Source organism: Cardiocondyla obscurior, linkage group LG03 (assembly GCF_019399895.1).
Source record: "Cardiocondyla obscurior isolate alpha-2009 linkage group LG03, Cobs3.1, whole genome shotgun sequence".
NCBI classification, from domain to species: domain Eukaryota; kingdom Metazoa; phylum Arthropoda; class Insecta; order Hymenoptera; family Formicidae; genus Cardiocondyla; species Cardiocondyla obscurior.
Genome location: NC_091866.1, coordinates 2840493 through 2859880, shown reverse-complemented (window position 1 = coordinate 2859880; position 19388 = coordinate 2840493). Strand labels below are relative to the sequence as shown.

The following is a 19388-nucleotide window of genomic DNA, read 5'->3' as shown; positions in this document are numbered from 1 at the left end:
CGTGCCATGCGCATATTTTGAAAGATATCGAGGGCAAAGAATCTGAACGGAGTAACGCGAAAAAAGAATAGGAGCAAAAAAAAAAAAAAATAAAAAAGTATAAAAAAATAAAATAAAACCGGAGAATAAAGGGAGACGGGAAGAGACTAAACTGCCGTGTCTCGTCTGGAATGGCGTGGGACGAATGAATTCCGGCGGAACACAAAGACAAGCGGCGGCGGGAACGTGGCGCGGGAAACGAAAGAAATTCTAAAGGACTGCCACGGAAATAGATGCTTTGGGAATAGAGTATTAAAAGCGTGCCGGGAGAGCGCTTTACAACGCGCTAGGAGAAGGTGCGACACCGTGAGGGCTGAAAACGAGGCGGGAGCGACTCGAGCGTAGAGGAAGATGGACCAAAAGAGACGACTCGCACATTCGGATGCCATATCGGGCCGCGTGACTCGAATAGAAGTCACGGGAGCGAATTTTCTCGGCTGGACGTGAGAATTAGGCGGGGAACGACAATTGAGATCCGCCGCGCTCCACCTACCACTCTATCACGAGCCCCTCAGATTTCGCCAAGGGATGTAAGATCGGTTATTCTCAGAGCAGATTGTCGCTTAAAGAATTCCGTGGAACTATCCAAATTGGAGCTTACGGTGTTACGTGATACGCGAAAATTACCTCTGCGCATTTCTTTTAGTGAAATAAATAAAAAAAAATATTTTTAGACTTCTCTAACAGAACCTTAGAAATTATAATATTATGATTAACGTTGAAAACGATGAATTATTGCATGGTTATCAGTTGAATTATTGAAATATCGGCGAACTTTGGATGCACAGTCTTTCACTACACCGCGACTCCGTTATGTAGTCTGATTGTCGTTTTATAATAGAATGCCATGAAATGAGGCGGCTGGAATTGGAAATTTATTCGATTACCATGAGATATTAGCTTTGTTCGAATTCACGGGAAATCGCAGCGAGCGTGTATTTCCGCCGCGAGTAAAAATTGAGCTATCCATCGGGTGCGCAGAGTGCGTCGATTGGATATGCTTCGCGGCATGAAAGATTCACGTTGCTGCGGCTACGTACAAACTCGCTTTATCAAAATTTTAAGAAGCCGTTACAGTATCGCGCGATGTAAAACGTAAGTTTGTCAGCTCGGGGAAAATGTAATTCTCATTAACGCGACAATCTAGCCCTCGCGTCCCAGCGACAGATTATCCGGCGGCAGACGTTATTTTTCCACGATATTCCCGTCACCCTGATTGTCACAATTGTAAACAGCGCGATCTCGCATCGCGTCATCTCGCATTGCGTCATCTCGCATTGAGTCGCGGTTTGAAATTTATCTCGCTAGAATTTTCGATCTTATTTTTTATTTCTTCCTTCTCCCCCCCGGCCCCGCGTCTTCACGCCGAAGTTCTCGTGACGTAAATCTCGCGTGTTTACTGAAAACTTCCGGCGAAAAGCAGACCTACTTTGCGTATGATTTATTCGCCAGCTTGCACGCGGTTGCGACGGATGAGTTTTTAATGGCGCATAATACGGAAGTAAAAATTGCCAGCCCTGCGAACGCGGGAATCGGACCTCGAGATAAGTCGAACGCGTCAGAATGTCCCGTCGCGGATCGAACCCGGAAAATAAATTTCTCCTCGCTCGGAATGATAAGGTAGCGCGATGTCTTAAAGAGACACCAGTTACTTCCGCGAAGGCTCTTCGACGCGACTTCCGGAGAACTTTGGTAGCTACGACGGCTGATTACTTTCGACGAGATCTTGGCAGCATCCGAATCTCATGTTACGCCGCGTGTGTCACTGTCGTTCGCAAGTAAACGCGGTAGATGCTTTTGATCTTAATCTCCGCGTTACTTTATAATTAACATTGGCCGCGTTCAACGGAAAAGACTGCTTTGCTTTTACAAATTGTGAATATAATTAACGTAACGACTTCATTTTCTAAAATAAAGCCGACTGTTAATAACAATTTTCTCTACAGATATCTCTATATAAATATCCGCGAACACAATGTGTATTCGTGAGAACGAATATTTACAGACGGAATGTTTGTGGTACTTTTTTTTTTACTATTCCCTTGCAACAAAACTTTACGGGAAAATCTTTGTCCCAGTATGCAAAGTGCGTAATAAATATAATAGACTTAAAGAAACTTTAATATTTTTTAATTAGTACGTTCTTAACGAGAAGTCTAAGATTTCTTTTTTATATATTATTCAACTCAATAGAATTTTATTGTATAATATTCAATAGAGTGACGTATATATTTCCCGATGCTATTTCGTTCGCATCAGGCGCAGGTTCAACCGTAGATGAGCGCATTCGAATCGAAGATATAACTTTATCTCGTTATCTTGATACCAGTTATCAGGTCTCCGTGCACCTGTAGCGATCCCGTCATCTGTTCGAGATCGGAAGGAAGGAAAGCGAGTAGACGAGAAAAAGAGAAAAGAGATATACGAGCAGATAAATCACGTCCTCGTGCCACTTTTCTTTTTTATTCTCTTTTTTTTTTCTTCCATTCGCATAACCCGCCGCCCACTTCGGTCGTCGTTCCCTCGTGATGTCGCGTTTCCACGACGTGCCATTATTAAGACGCCGAGTGCCTCAGGTCTTGTTGCGTTCTGCATGCGCCGCTTTTAATGCGACGCATCAAGAATTCATTCGATTTGTAACTTTACTTAAATCCAGTCGAGAATATTCCTCCGCAAAACTCCGCCGTTAATCATTTTCGATTACTCGTTTACACGTCTTGAATTAATTACGATCGCTAACTGCCACGGGAAATCATTGCCCTCCAAGTCGAATAAATCCGGGGAATATGAAAATAAAATGCTAAAAGAATCTTAATTATCCCTATATCCGAGATATCTATATCTACATTATTATATGTATAATTAATGATGCCTGACACGGCGGTAATGAGCGAAGATATTAGTTTGCATCTTATGAATAGAATATAATGAGAAGACTAACTCTGAAGCCGTTCAGTACCAAATTGCGGTTACATAATAGTGATTCCACGTAATCTAAAAATAAATTGACGTCAGAGAAAGAGAGAGAGAGAGAGAGAGAAAGAGAAACGATGCAAACTAAAAATAAAAAAAAATACTAATTTTATTGTTTAACGGAGAAACATGCCTAGTGCACGAGCGGCAAAAGTTGTGAAACAATATTTTTGAAAGGGAACGTTCCTATGTTACGAAATAGACGGCCACGTTTTCGGGATTTGAATATTATTGCAGATTGTTACGAGATGTTAGTACAAACTGTATATTTTCGCGGGGGAAGCAATTGCGAGCCATTAATGAATCAAAGACGCGCGCGAGGTGGAACGGGCAAGATTAGAATAAAAAGAAAATTCCGGGGAGACTTTATAAATTACTGCTCGGGCGAATAATTGAGGTACTCGAGAACAAGGCAGAAAATTATTAAAGTAGAGTCTCCACGTTCTCCTCTTTATGCTTTTTATATATATATATATATATATATATTTTTTTTTTACTACATTACCATTTTTGCTCTCCCGGGGCATGAATTCTTCTTATTTAAATACACGTATCGATTGCGCAGACCGTAACGCACGTGCCATACTTCCCCTTTATAACGTAAACGCACTCGCACAATTATATGTACGTGTGTTTCGTAATATTTATCAAACCTAACTGATCTGCGAGATAAAGTATCATTAGTTATCGCCGCGTTACGACGTTTTGCAGCTCGATATAAAGGTACCGACACGTATGCGCGGCGAGAGCGTTATGTAATTTGAAAGCCATGCGCCGGAATTGCATGAAACTTTCAGGAAATGTTAGCAATACCGTTACGGATATAACGATGCCATTGCGGTAACCCTGGGGCGTCTCATTCCCGTATATATTCTACAAACACGAAGGGTTAAATGTGGTTTACCAATTGCGCGGTTAAATTCCGAGGTGCGTTTTCGAATCCCTCCGAGAAAATTACCTGTCGAAGTCAATCGCTCGTTCTTCTGCACATTAACCGATCTCCCGCGCTCGCAATATCGCTTGATTTTATACGATACGCCACGTATTTTTCCCGATCCGCCGACAGGCAGGAGAGTGTGTCGACGTCGAAGGGTATAGGGATCATTAATTGCATGTCGATATTTCAGTTAAATCTAGAGGATAAAGTGTAAAACAAATTCTTTATATTGTGCTAGACGTTATTTTACTTTTTGATTTATGACAAACAAAAAGCGCCCCGAGGCATTTCGCTGTCAAAGAGAGAATATTCTGTATAATATACAGAAATTATTTTACGGGATTATTATTTTTGTTTTATTTTTTTTTTGCTAACAGTAGTAGGTTTAATAAAGACTAATTAAAGGTTAATAACTTTTTTTTTCTGTTTTACTTGAAACGTTATTTGGAAAAAAAAATAAGTTCGGAAATTGACAATCCTTTCTATATTTTAAATTTATATTATTTTTAATAAAACCATACGAGTGTATAAATCTATCTATCCGTTTTTTCCCTCCATAACGTTTATTAAAATGCGAATTTAAAAAATTCAATATTGTATTAAAAAAAAAAAAATAGAGAAATAATGTTTTTATATTGTGCAACAAGTTTACTTAGGTTTCTAATATCATAACGTCGACAATTTTCCATTACGTTTCAAATAAAACGTTGATATTTTTTTGCTTTACGTATTTGATCGCGACGAGTTTCGTAGCGAAAAGACACGATCGTTATAGTTTTCGAAATATATACTTTCTCAAAAATAAAGACGTATTAAGATAACTACGATACTTGCAAAAACGGCGCGCAAGATTACGTTCGTGCCGCGAAACTTCCTCCGGACTTAGTCTCCGGAGTGTTTTGACATGCAATTAACAGTCGCCCTGTGTGTCTTGGGACTTATGAACTTACCTTGATCGTGAATTGCCTGCAGAGCGGTTTGTAGGCATTCGTGCCGCAAACGAGGAAGCGATCGGGGCCCTGCCTGCCGAACACCCGCACATAGTTCTGGCACTCGTCGTCGCTGCGCCCTTTAAGGTAGCAAAGCTCGCGATGCGCCGCGGTGCTGGACCACTGCAATCTCTGAAACAGACAATGCCGAGCAAACATTACTACCTCTGGTTTCAACCGACTTTGTCGTCCCACGCGAAGCCCCCGCGAGTTTGCGTAACAAAAGCCGATTAAGGCACGGCCAAAGATTAATATTCTCGCACGAAAATTGAGACTCGACGAATCTCGAGCCCTTTACTTTCAATAAGAGACGACGGTGACATATCGATTCGGGGAATCATCTCGCTTTTCGACGAGGCTCGCTTTAATAATTCCCTCGGTATCACATTAATTTCGCGAATTACGCGCGCCCGGTTCGGCAGATTTAGAGCCGGATCCGCGAAAAAATGTAAAGTCGTCTTAACGTTAAAGTCGACTTTAAGGTATAATTTATATCGCGCGGGCCGCGCGAATTAAATGTAATGCGACGTTAAATCTTTTTGAGCTCGCGCGATCCCGGTGGGATGAATGAGTGCCGCTGCTAGCGGTTGAATCTTAATCCGATGACAGGAGTCGCCCGATAATAATGATGATGTACCCGGGGCTTGTCTCTTTGTCGTCGCGCATACATTATTATTCCGACTGAGAGGGTAACACGCTGTATTATTAGCCCTTGAGACATTGAGATGCAGCAGCGAATAATAATACGTGCTTCGTTGCCCGAAATTCTGCATTTCTCTAAAATTTATATTGTTAGGAATCCAAGGAATCCAAATCATGCGCATCATATAATCATGGTTCAGTCTAGAAATAACTATTATCTCAATGTGTAAGTTACAATCAAGTGTCTTCTAATAAAGGCTTGCTGCTTTATTTTGTAGCATTTAAAGCACTCGTAAGTGTTTTACAAGTATATTATAAAAACAGGCCTTTATTCGGAAACAAAAAGCATCAAATTACAGTTGGCATATATAGCCTTTAATAATGATGCGTATGACTTGGATTTTCGCCTTGAAAGTCCTCCATTCTCTTGCCTCGCGTACAAATGCATTCGCAAATACAAGGACAAATAACAAATGAATCTCGTAAAAGAAAAAAAAAATGTCTCGCATGTAAATCGTGATTCTAAAACGTGTCAGAGATACTTAAGTACCAGTTGATGAATCGTAGCTATCGCGTGAAAGTGCGTGGACCGCTTAACGGGAAAGGAAAGTGATCCAGGAAAAAGAGCAAAAATAAAAGGGTAGAAAATAGAGCATTACATTATTTTGAGGTAAAATAAAATCCGCGGGAAAAGGTCAGCTACATTCTAATTATAGGACATTATTCGTTCAATTAAAAAAAAAATATAAAAAAATCGAACAGTGCTTGCCGTGACTCGGTCTCCTTGTTTAAACCAACCGCCTCGCGACCCTGAGGCAACGTCGGGAGACACGATACAACAAGAAGGTGAGGAACGGCAAGAAGGTAAGGCAGATAGGGAAGGTAGGTTACGACAGGAGCTGCAGCTGCATACTGCAGGCAGAAATCCTTGAGCAAGCTATATTCAGCTCCTTCTCCCGCGCGCTACGTTATACCTTCACGACGTTTCATGGCCGACTAGGAAATTCCAGTTTCCTCGATAATTTCGGCCGGTCACGCCTCAACGAAACAGCGCACGTTTAAGCGTTCTCGCGAAGAATTTCCTCTCGGTATTTTTTTCCCCCCCTTAGAAGGTAAAAACTCGAATTTCTCGTTGAACTCGTTTCACCGCGACCGATAAGTTTATCGAGAGAATCGACATGCAGTTCTTTCTTTTTTTTTTGTTTTCCCTCTCTTACCAACGAGAACGTCTAGGAGGCACTGTGGAAGATATTCGAAAAATTTTTTTTGCACTCGCCAGAACAATATTTTGTGAATTTCAAACAGTTTATTTCATATATCTTTCCAATTCTCTGACGATTTAATTTTATCCTATTATTTTATTGTGATTTTTTTTCCCCGTAAACTTTTTTTCGAACGCCGATGGACAGCGATAGATTTTATCGAATATAACGAATTAGATAGTAATTCGGAGCGATAGCTCGATCGGGAAATTGGGTAACGAGGGTACATTTAGCACGATAGAGAAATCGAATTATGTCCCGGGAAGGCAAATTATCTTCGAACGCTTGTCGTTATTCGAATGGATAAAATCCTAAAATCTAATTCCACTTAATCGGTTAAATTTCTAAAATAATAAAATATATATGAATAACTTCAGGTAAAATTAATCTTGTTCATTTCTGCGCACATAATTATTTGAAATATTAAAAATAACGCCACTAAGATATATCAGATTGATATATCTTAGTGGCGTTATTTTACATGTCGAGTTGTTAGACATGTAAATTTTCCTGAAAAAATTAGTAAATTATGCGACAATAACTCCCCGTAAATATCGACGAGTGATCAATTAACTTTTTTTTTTCACCGCAAAATATTAAGATAATTCGAGCGCTCAATATTATCGTTGCTTTTTAAAGAGCTGGCTAATTTGCAACGCGAATTAATCGCCGCCAGTCGTGGGATTCTTAATTAATTTCTGGATCCCGAGTGATATCTCGCCGCAGCGCCCGGTAGCGACGGCAAAGGAACCAATTAAGAAGCCGAACGGTATTTCGGGCGCGGATGTGATTTAGGGAGCAGCCGCGTGATGTATTCCGCTTTTTGTCCTAATTAGAATACGTCTCTGCGAATCTCTCGGTTGTCGCCGCTGCCGTCGCCGTCAATTCTAGGACTACGGTGCGAGCAGAAGTAGAAACAGCGCGCGGCGAGTTACAATCCGGCGGAAAACTTTTGGCCGCAAAATCGTACTGCATATTCATCGAGTAATACGATTTCGCTAGTTTCGAGCCTGCCGGTGGCCGATTTTACGCTTTAACCCGCGAATAAATTCGACTTCCGGGACATCATACCGACGCAACGTGGCGCCGCGAGAACTTGCTATGATTTTTTTGCTCCCTTTGTTCGCGAGCTTGATTCGGATATTCCGAATCTAGATCCACCGTCGGCGTAACTTTCGTACGAAGAAGCGGTGGCGGAGAGACGCGGTAAGAGGCTGATACGACAGCGTGCTTATCCGAGAATAAACGGGAAGGAAAGATTCGTCCAGCGAGATGAGTCGCCTTTATATTCGATTCTTTTTTTTTCTTTCTTTCTTTGTTTTTTTTTTTTTTTTTTATACTATGGAATTAAGTAATCCGCTTTTCGCAATCGATCAAAGTTTCTTTCTCAAGTTGAGAAGTTTTAATTAAAACGCACGAGGCGGTATCGAACGAATTAAAGTATCCGGTACGTATAAGTATAGGTACTACATTCGGTCGCGCGAATTGTTCCTCTGAATTTTATTAACTGTCTTTGGGAGAAACGTATTTAGGTATTAATGTCTACGTGGATTTTATTTTTTTTAATTTTTTTTTCTACAAAAAAAGAACATGTACAATTTAAGCTGTAAGTTTTTGATGAAGCAACTTAAATATCATCTTCCGTTGAAACCGAGATAGAAGGTAATTCAAGAGTATTGTGCGAAAGAAGTATAGCGAGATGCCGCGGAACATTTGTACTTCCGCAGTAAGTAGAATATACGTGTTTCCCAACTGCAGTCTGTTTCACGCGGCCGAAAAGCTACAAATAAATTCGGCCATAGGCATTAGTCGCAGACATTCCGTAAAAACTTTTTTGCGGCACGCCAACAAGTTGCTTTAGCCCCCACGACTCGGGGAAAAATAGCACATCGATAACGACGACGAGTTTGCTCATGCTACGGGAATAAAAAATCTATGTTTACCCGCGTGTAATTTATTTTCGTCGTTTTCTCTCTTTTACGTTATATTTACGCGTAGGGAAGGAAAGAGAGAGACGGAGAAAGGGTGCGATTTAATACGAAAAAAAAATTTCGAAGCTTCAGGTTCTTTCTCTCATTATACATTATACTTAAAATAATAATAATAATTTATAAAAAGCATATTTTCCGCGCTGCAAATTAACTCACATTCAGTTGATTGATTTAATCATTATTATCACGATCCGAGACGAACGGAGAATGGGGGGAAGAAGGAACGAGACAAATTAGCTGAATAATGAATAACAAGAAATGAACAATAAATTATATAGCACGTGACGCCCGATAATACATCATTCCGCGGGCCGCGACGGGAGTAACTTACATTTGTCCCGTTTGAATTACATTACAAAGTTTGGAATTTATAGACACCGCTAATGCCCGCGAGTCCTCACCGCTGACCGCTCTTGCCATTTTCCGACATATTGCGCTTTATTTATAACTTCGCTGACTGTCATTAGCATGCAAATTTTATACGTAACAGATTAAGATTCAAATAACAACTGGTGCCAGTTTAATTACCGCGCATTACACGCTTGTGGACAGTCTCAACATATTTCTCCGTTGTGCAGGCGAAGAAAAGATTTAAGGCGGCGATTAATTGGCTCATTAAAATTTCTTTAAACAATTAATTATTATACAAAAAATTACAAGTTTAATAATTCACAACTCAGTTTCTCTGTAACGAAAAGAATGACTTCACAGCGCGTTTCTATGCACTTTTCTAAAATAAAACGTTAAGTTAAATAAACGTTGATATTAATATTTTTCGAAAATAATAGCTGCGATGAAATCCTTTCACGACGGCTTTATTTCTAATTTAATTTTGTTGTTCATAACTTTCTCGCGCGCGAACGGTAATTTCAATAAGAGATTTTTAAACGTTGTCCATTAACCCGCATACCATCGTTACCTCCGTTGCCATTGTGCCCAGAACGAAGTCAGACAAGTGTAATTTCGCGGACTGAGACGCCGAGCTGCGTCAGCCGACTCTCTTTTCAATTTTCCGCCGTGCCGGCGGCGGAGACGGTTTTGCTTTAACCCGCGGATTAACCGGCGAGCGGTTGTCGTTTGCCGTACAGTAGCGAGTATATATTGCACAAGTTGGTATTTAATCTAATAACGCGGTTGAAACAGAACACCCTTGGTCTTTTCTTACCATTGTGCGCCGCACCTTCGAGATATTCTTGCTCCGTTACAAGACAAAGAGCCGCGCTGCTTCTTTCTATTTTTCTATCCGGTAAAAAATATGTGGCACTTCGTATTATATATCTCTCTTCCATCGCTTTAGTAATTTTTATATTTTATTAATTTGTCAAACGTCCGTGTCAAATTTTATACGAAAACTGAAGGTACGTTAAAAATATCCGCCGAGGAATATACGTTGTTCTAAGGTAATGAAATAATTACAGCTTCTGAATACGTAATTAATAACCCGATCCAAGCAAAGACAAAACAGCATTCGCGATAAAAAGTGTTTCATTATAAGACTGGCTTTGAGAATCGCTTTTATTACAATTAAATAACGCAGAAAATTCATTAAACATTGTATTCTGTATTGCTTTCATTAAAATCCAATATTAGACGCAGTTTTATGAGCACTTTATAATGCAAATCCTTTGTATTATAGATAGGTTACTGCTTGGAAATTATTTGCCTCTGTTTTATAATGTTATTATTAATATCGTATCTATACATATATTAAAGCTGAAAAAAAAAAAATTTTTACCACTCTTGCAAAAAGTATAATGTACAAAAAAACTTATCGCTTATGTAATTACTTCGTTTGTTCTCTACTTGTCGCTTTGCAGAATTTTATTTCAATTTAAATCATAGTTATCGCGGGCAATTTCTTTCGCGAGAATGTCGCGGCGAGTCGACCTTTTAATTTTTATCACGTGTTATTCCACACTTGCCGCAACGGCTCGTTCGCACGAAGACGACAGCACTCCTCGAGAATTGATTTTCTTCTCGAGAAGAGTCGAAAAACAATTCACTTTTTTCAATGTCCCAGACTGGACGACGTCAGCTGGTAGGTGACACTTTCCGCCCAACAACTAAATTTGCTATGGTCATCACGCGTCCTACCGTGAAAGTTTTTCCGTCGTTCGACAAGTTTCCGTCCTATAGTTTCGATTAAACTTTCCTAATTCTAACGTGAGGCTGGAGGAAAACTTGGGCATACGAAAATAACGATATGACCCGTAGGAACTTGCTAAAAATAATGATTGTACACATATCGCTGGTCAGCATACAAAAGAGAAAGCACGGCACAAAAGTTTGACCTGCGATATATCGTTACAACGCGCGGAACTTAACCGTTGATGCTGACAGAGCTCTCGACATCCTTTCGTCAGATTTTATAAATAAAAAAATATAATCAACTTTAGATCGAATAAATTTTAAAGTCAAATTTTATGATAATAAAATATATTACATGAAAGTTATATTAAAATATATAATAATTAAAAATAATAAATTTAATAATAATATTACGCAAAGTAACCGCACACAGAATGTGACTAGGGTGTTTTCTATTAATTTTTCACAAGCTCGTAGCAATTGCAAGTTATCTCAATATCGCAACATTATTTATAATATTGCAATATTTCAATTGATTCGGAATCCTTTCTGTCTTTCTCTCCCGCGAACACTTCATACGCCATGCTTTTATAAAATTCCGGGGCCATTTGTAAATACGATACAAGATACAACAAGCACGTATTGTGGCACGGTATAATACGCTAAACCGTATACGGTAGAAACAGCATGAACCAGGATATGCACATATGTAATTGAGTGTACGGACGAACAACAGCACGTGGATACGATCCACTGGCGGGAAGAAGATACTCCCTTTTTCTAATTTAATCTCTACTCGCGAGTGCCCGATAAAACAGACCGATTTTTCAATTTCGCGAAAGGAATCGAATTCGTGACCGCTACGCGAAGTAGAACCGCGCTACATTTACCGGGTAAACGTGAGTTTTTCTTCTAGAAATCTATAATTGGATTGGCTATCAGTGAACACGCGGCGCCGACGATAACGTTAAACGTCAAAACAATTGATAATTATTGCCATCTATTTTGCCAAATTAGAAATACGACAAATTATACATACGACATATTAACTATAATTTTGTTTCGATATTAATTCCGTACTGGAAGATCCATAGAAATTTTCGCAAATTATCAGTCTTTTATGAAATAATGCATTAATGCATTTGTGATTAAATTGCATATAGCATTTCGTAATTTTCGTAATTAATGTGACATTCTATAGATGGTTTATTATTCCATTGTTAAGTGAAAAATTAAATTTATTTCTGGAGAGCAGTGAAAACCAGCTTTCCAGCCCGATCTGAGTTATTCCGCGCAATGAAAATTTATCACTGCAAATGAGATGGTATTACATATTGATTTATGAAAATGAAAGAACTGAGAGAAGTAAAAGAGCACATACATCCGCTGTGTAAAGTTTGTTACGTACAATAAAGAAATAAGAACAAACGTTAAAGTTAAAAAAAGGGTATTAGTGTTTTTAAACAATTTCTAAGACTTTCATTATATCTTTTGGTGTGCATTTTACGGTCTTGAAAGAATTTTCATTATCTCATCCGTAATAGGTACGGGAAAAACCTGAAATATTTTATTATAGCGTTTTATGAACGTCATTTCTTTAACATTATCGAACTGATGACTTAGGTTTTATGAAAGATTAAACTTTTTAATGTTACGCCCGAGGTGTATACCAGAAGTAGCCCTTCGGCGGTAAGACTCCAACAAGATTAACCGAAGGACATTTCCCTTCATAAGTCCCTAAAAACCTCGCGGAAAGATACGGAGGCGGAGTATGTCTGTACTCATATTTCTAAAAGAGAAGAAATAAAAAGAATAAGAGACGCGGTACGTGTGTGTGAGCCGAGTACGACATCGGCTTATATGCGGCATTATATTTTCCGCAAGATATCGCACTATTGAGATATACTTTTCGAGTATCCTACACATGATAGAAAACAATAATTATCAATTATTAAATGGCGTTATTAATAAAACTTCTTGTCATATTTGAAGAACAATTAAAAAAAAATTCTTTTTATCAAACTTAAATTGAATTTGCGTACAGAAAATATACAGAGTCTTCAATAAATTTATACAAAATATATTTAAAAAAATACATTGCGTCTACGTATTAATTGACATGACACAGTTCTCGGTGATTCTTGGTGGTTCTTGATAGTTCTTGGTTTGACAAAGCATTCGGTGGGCTCAGAATAAACACGGCACCCTCGCGCAGTATAAATAGCTCGCGAAGGAAAGTATTTCAGATCTTTTAAAGCGTTTCTACTTCAGGGCGGTTTCGAGTGCGACACTTGAAACTCGTTATTTCGCATTGCGTCGCGACGCGCGAACTGACACGAGATTCTCGAGTGTGCGCGAGTGCACTCTTACGCTCGCATCCGCGCGACGCCTCCTCCTCGCTAACGAACGCTTAAACTGTGAACACGCGTACGTACAATTCCGGCATATCCATCCGGAAAATGAGCGCGGTTGCTCGACCGACTGACTGACTGATTGACACATACACGCGCGCACAATTGCAACGTCATCAATAGGAGCACGTTGGCGTTCCCTTCAGCTTTCGGATTCAATCGACATTTAGAATGTCCCGGAACTATCGGGTGTCGCTTACGCCGAGGATCTTTACCCGTTTCGCAAACAAACTTCGCGCCTATTCGCGACACCGAGATATTCAATACCTTATAGACAATAACTTAATTATAAACGGCCAAAGAAAGTATTCAGCTAGTTAAATGTAACGTGATAAGATTGTGTTGCTCAAATTACTGGATAGATAATAATTTCATGTTGTACATGCAGGGTAGTGAAATAATGAAAGGATCATACAGGGACTTTAACGATACTTAAGTAAAAAAAAAATGGTCTATAAATTGATCGGAAGAGAAACATCAGTAATTTTAGAACACTGTATAGCGCGCGGAGTGAAGTTAATACTCTTACGACGTGTGCATAGTCGAGTAATCCGGCCTTTATGAATGACGCAGGTGTCGTCTTGCGGCGCTGCACAATGTGCGATCATAAAGGGAGTACTCTTCTGCCTGATGGATCTTTCGAAATTTCAGTATCTCGAAAACGAGTGCCTCGAGTGCACTTGGGGTCTTGTATATCGCGTGTTTCTTTATTGTCGACGCTGATTTTCGAGCTCCACTCAGCAGTCGGATTGGGGTTACAATGAATCAAATCTTCCTGAGAAGCGATATTATTTTCGCGAATTCGCTGGCACTTTATTTAGCCTCCAATTTCCAATTTTGCGTGACGTTAAACGAGTTCATTTTGCATCTTAGTACTTTAGACAAAAATACCGTTTTCTCCATTCAAGATAAAGACAACGAAAGACAAAATTGACAATTATTTCCGTATATAGCGGAGAATAAAAAAAAAGCTAATTTAATGGCAAAATACTGAAAATTCTTAGATACGTGGGCGACTACACCTTGAAATAATATCAGCCGGATCGTACAAATTCTTTATTCAGGTTCCGACGTGAAAGATATACCGTCAGCCTTCCCGTCGCCTCGACTTGAAAAAGGTGTATGTGCGTATTATCCCCATACCGCGGCTTTCCCTTAACGGTAGACATAGTGGCGCCTTTACCACCCATTATTTTCCACGTAGCCAGGAAAGGCAGGAGCTTTTGCAGTGCTCACAATAGAGTTAACGTGCGACGGAAAGGTCCCTCAAATACACTTTGAAAACAAGCTTTCTATCGTATCTGCGCTTTCAGGGAACGGCGGTCGCGTATTTGTGCGCGTCATTGAGTAATATTTACACAGACACATCGATTGGCACGCTACATATCCCCGAAACTCGTCTCATTCATATACGCGCGAGCACTAAATTATTCTTTCGGTCGATTACGCGGACACACACGCAGTAAATATATTCATGCGTGACTCTTTAGAATCTTCTAAAAATGAAAATATGCAAAAATAAAAATGTATAAATTTTATGGACAGTAATGATTAAGAGTTTATTAATACTCATTAAAAAATAAATTTAAAAAAAAATTATTACGTTAATTCCAGGCGACGGAAATATTTAAAAAAATGATAAAGGATTCGATCAAAATTTTTTTTCTTTTTAATAAATAGTATACATATGTTAAAAAGTGTATAGGTGAACTTAAAATAAAAAAATTACGACTTTTTATAAATCAACTGAAATAGGACGTGTTCCTAAAATAAAAAAAAAAAGAAAATTAAAATGATATTTTATTTTGTGAATTTTTTATTCGATTACAGAATTAATATAACGTACTGTCACGTTGTGTTTCATATTATCTCATTCTTAATATATCGGTTACTTTGTATAAAAAGATATCGAGCGGTTTCATTTACGGTTATTAATTATGAAATACCTCGAGGGCGTATGAATAATTGCATGCCGCATCAAATTTAGAGATATAATTATTCGTATAAACAATTTCACTGTAAATAGCCAAATTATTGCACAATTGTTCTGTTTTGCATAATTTAATTTTTATAATTGCTATCAACAAAATGAGATGCAGTTAAGAGAGACAGGTGATAAGAAATTTAATTGTTTTAAGAAGAGTTCTTATAATTATGCATAAAACGTAACGTCATAAATATATTTTAGGGATTCTTATACGTACAAAATAAACTTACGAATTAAAACAAGGAGCTAAACGGCAGAAAAATTAATTTATTATATAATTAAAAATACAATTTATATTTTATTGCACATTTATTATTATTAAACAGTATGTTGTAAACTTGAATAGAGTAAGAAATATTTCAAAATTAATAATGGAATCAAAAATTAATTCGGCAATAATTAAATTTCATCAAATAGTAGGAATATATTAACATAGGTCACGCACGCTCTAATTCGACTCTAACAAGGTCTCGCCTATTGAGGCTGACATTCCAAAAATTCTTCGAAGTCCAACTAAAGAATTCGATGCCGCTACTCCGGCAAAATTAAATTTTAAGCACACCCTGACAACCCGATACCGATAGCGCGCAACGGATCCGCTGATCCGCGCGGCACATACGAGGTCTGCATAACAAAAGACGATCCAACGTCACGAAAGAAGACACTTTAGCGCAACTTTCGAGCGCCACTATGTAACGGGGGGGTGCCACTCTTTTTCTCTCGCTCTCTCGCTCTCGCGTTAATATCTGTTTGAGCACGCCACGCCTCGTTCTAGCGTTGGCACATCACACCCCCGAAGAGAAGGGATTGCCCCGTACATACCTATTATCCACCCTTTCTCTTCTCTCGAGCAGACACAGAGGCGCCTTTACCGGGACACAATTTTGTGTATAGGAGGAAAAGGCTGCTGCTGACTAATGGCGCGCACTAATTGTGCCGCCTGCAGCACACGAAGGTGCAGGAAAGCCCATAGTTACAAGCCGCTATGAAGTAATGCGAGGTAGACAAGAGGTGCACGCGCATAAGAGCGGCCGCGCGCGCGCTTGCACAGGCGAATGTGTGAACGTGGGCGAAAGGGGGGAGGGAGGGTGAGAAAGGGAGAATTGTTGAAGGCGGCCCGATGAAGGGCGGTAGGATGCCAGAGGAAGTTCGTAGCTGCTAGAAAGCCCCGAGTGCACTTATACGTGGAAAAGAAAAGACTGAGAGAAAGGGGTATTGCCGGCGGCCGCGATAAATAGATTAAACTCGCCCCCGGACTTCCCCTTTGATGGTGCGCTAAGCGGAAATATATGGACGGCACGCGACCCGCGTCGCGACAATAAGTCGACAACTCCGGCACGACGCCGACGCTGCGATCGGCCAAATTTTTTGCACGTTACGTAACGAAAGTTAACGCGATCGCGTATCTATTATAAAAAAAAAAAAAAAAGTATTTCACTGCCCGTACGGTCGCAGACAAATTCGCTTCTACATTTATCTATTTCGATGAGCTATACATTTTATTTATAGATTTATTTATTTATAGCGTGATATAGTTGTCTTCTTCAAGAAATACGAGACGTAGTCGCGAAAGGAACTCACTTCGATTACACGCGCGATATATACTTTTGATACGGCGAGCTCGATATATAAACTGTTTCGTACTGGACGCGCCTCTGTGCGATAGCATACACTTTGTATCGATCTTTATTATGTTGCATGTACTCGGAATTGCCGAGATACTGCGAAATCTCTGATTAATACTGCAAAAGCGACCTTCGTCCTGTGTTATCGCCGATAATAGCACGCGGACGAATGACTTATTTCCGGGAACAGGAACTGATAGGCGATTGCAAGTATAATAATGGACATCGCGGGTTCATTTAACGACTACCCAAAATAGATTAATAAGTTGCGACGACAATAAATCACGGTACTATTAGGAGTGGACAATTTGATGACAGTCCCGATTAATTACTGAAAGCTGACGCTCTACATTTGGTCATCGCCAAATATTTGCGTTTAAACATCGGGCATCTGTAAATACATATGTTGTAAATACACGTTCATTAAGCAATCTGACGGTAATATATTAATTTTAGTGTTACGTGAACTTGTGTACGGCATGTAACGTTAATAAATATAGTAATACATTCGCGTACAACACATTTGCAATTACAGCATAAAGTTATTCGATTGCTTCGTGATTTTTATTTACACTTTCGTTTACACCTATATTGACAACGGAATCAATTATACGTAATAAAATATTAATAGGTTTTTCTTTTTTTTTTTTTTGATGAGAATATTTCGCTTACAATCTCACTTCTTTTTTTTTTTTTCGGGAATAAAACAATTCTCTTTTTATTTGCAATACCGACACTGGTCGGAACACGCACCACGATAAACATATGTATAAATTGTTGGATTTAAATCACGTATAAAAAACAGTGCGTAAAAAATCGCGAGGTACCGTAATGCTATTCCGATATTTCTCTCGCTTCCATTTGCTCGCGACGTAATTTTGACATAATTTTAAATAAAACAAAACAACAAAAAAAAATAAAACAGGAACAAATCGATAAAAAATCTTTAATATTATTCTCGAAAAAAATTTCAACTGCGCGGCAATTTCTTATCGTCATATAAACACATTTCTATTTGCCCGACAACGTCATATTTTTAATATTCCACGCAAAAACGTTCGTCCTCGATGTGAATCCTTCCTCGCGCACACATCTCTAGATTATCCAGTATTGCTGCCTCCGGCAATTCTGCGGCGACGCGACGATCCTTTGCCAGCGATTTCGTCGAGAGCAAAACTCCGGCCTTTCTCGCGAATCGATCTTTTCGGTTAGAATGGAGTCCCAATGAGGCGTAGAAATGAAAAGACGTCATGGGAGGAAAGGAAGTCGCGAGAAGAGTGAATAAGTACGAAGGGGAGACAAAAACTTTAATGCAGCGTATCGAAAATGGAGGGGGAGGGAAGGGAGAAAAAGGGAAGAGAGACGAGAACGATCCTATTATCTCTCTGCGAAGGAGAGATCGATATATTCAAGATGTATTCAAGAAAAGTGATAGAAAAGAGAAAAAGAGACGCGGGCAGCGAGCGGTGGTGGATTAAGACGGAGACGGAAAAGAGGTTCACGGTTCCAATTGTGAGAAACAACCGGGAGGAAGGAGGACACACATACGCGCGGGAAAGCGACGTTTCTTTTTACTTCTCGCTTTAGAACGGCGAACCGAGGTCGTGACATTATCGCGACGGTATTAACTCGAATCCGTTAGGTCGGACCGCAATCAGCTGCAACGAGCGCAGTCGACGATCTCGAGGGAGAAAGGCCACGGTGAAATGTAAGACGCCGGCCGGGGCGTCGCCCGATCCGGCAAAATCGAAGCGATCGCGTATGAGAGTCTCCTTCAAGTCGAATTTCGCCAAATGACCGTATCTTCATAGTTGGCCGGAATTTTCGAAGGGTCCGGTTTCTCGGCTTGACGTTTCGGTCTGCGCGCGGGTGTGCACACGCGAGAAAACTAACAGTTCTACTTCGCTTCGTTACGCTGGATTGTACTTGAACGCGACGCGAAGCCCGCCGAGTATTTTGGGGTGGGCGGTCAGCTAAGATATTACATTTTTTCCGGAACGTTAAACCTCTCCGATCGATTTCCCCACCGAGGGGCTTTCGGAACCAGATCAAATTTTCCTGCACGACCTTCCGATACACCCACGTCGCTCCAGCTAGCCGGAATAACGTGGCTGAAAATATTCTTGATCGATTACGAATAAAGCAAATGATTAGTCGACTAGTCGCAATCAATTACGGGTATTAATTTTATAAAAACAATTAAATTATATTAAGGTCCATCTTTACTGTCGCACACTGTTCTAATTTAATTCTATCTAAAAATATAATAATTTAATCCTTAAATCTCAATCTAATAAATCAAAACTTTTTATTATTTTTAAACAACCTTAACACATCTCGATATTACAAAAAAAGACGAATATGTATTGACATTGTTAATGCCAACATCGTCTTAATATAGATTCAAGAAATGTAGATCAGAGCGAATTGAATAAAATTTCTCG

The 19388-nt window shown here is 39.5% G+C and overlaps 1 protein-coding gene across 4 annotated transcripts in view; it reads right to left on the bottom strand.

Annotated features, from left to right (window-relative positions):
- LOC139101138 (semaphorin-1A) overlaps positions 1–19388 on the bottom strand; it is a 182990-nt gene that overhangs the window by 44509 nt on the left and 119093 nt on the right. For all 4 annotated transcript variants that reach the window (XM_070654034.1, XM_070654032.1, XM_070654033.1 and 1 more), the window contains one exon: positions 4900–5070. In XM_070654034.1, the coding sequence (XP_070510135.1) occupies positions 4900–5070 (171 nt within the window). The remainder of the gene's footprint in view (positions 1–4899; positions 5071–19388) is intronic.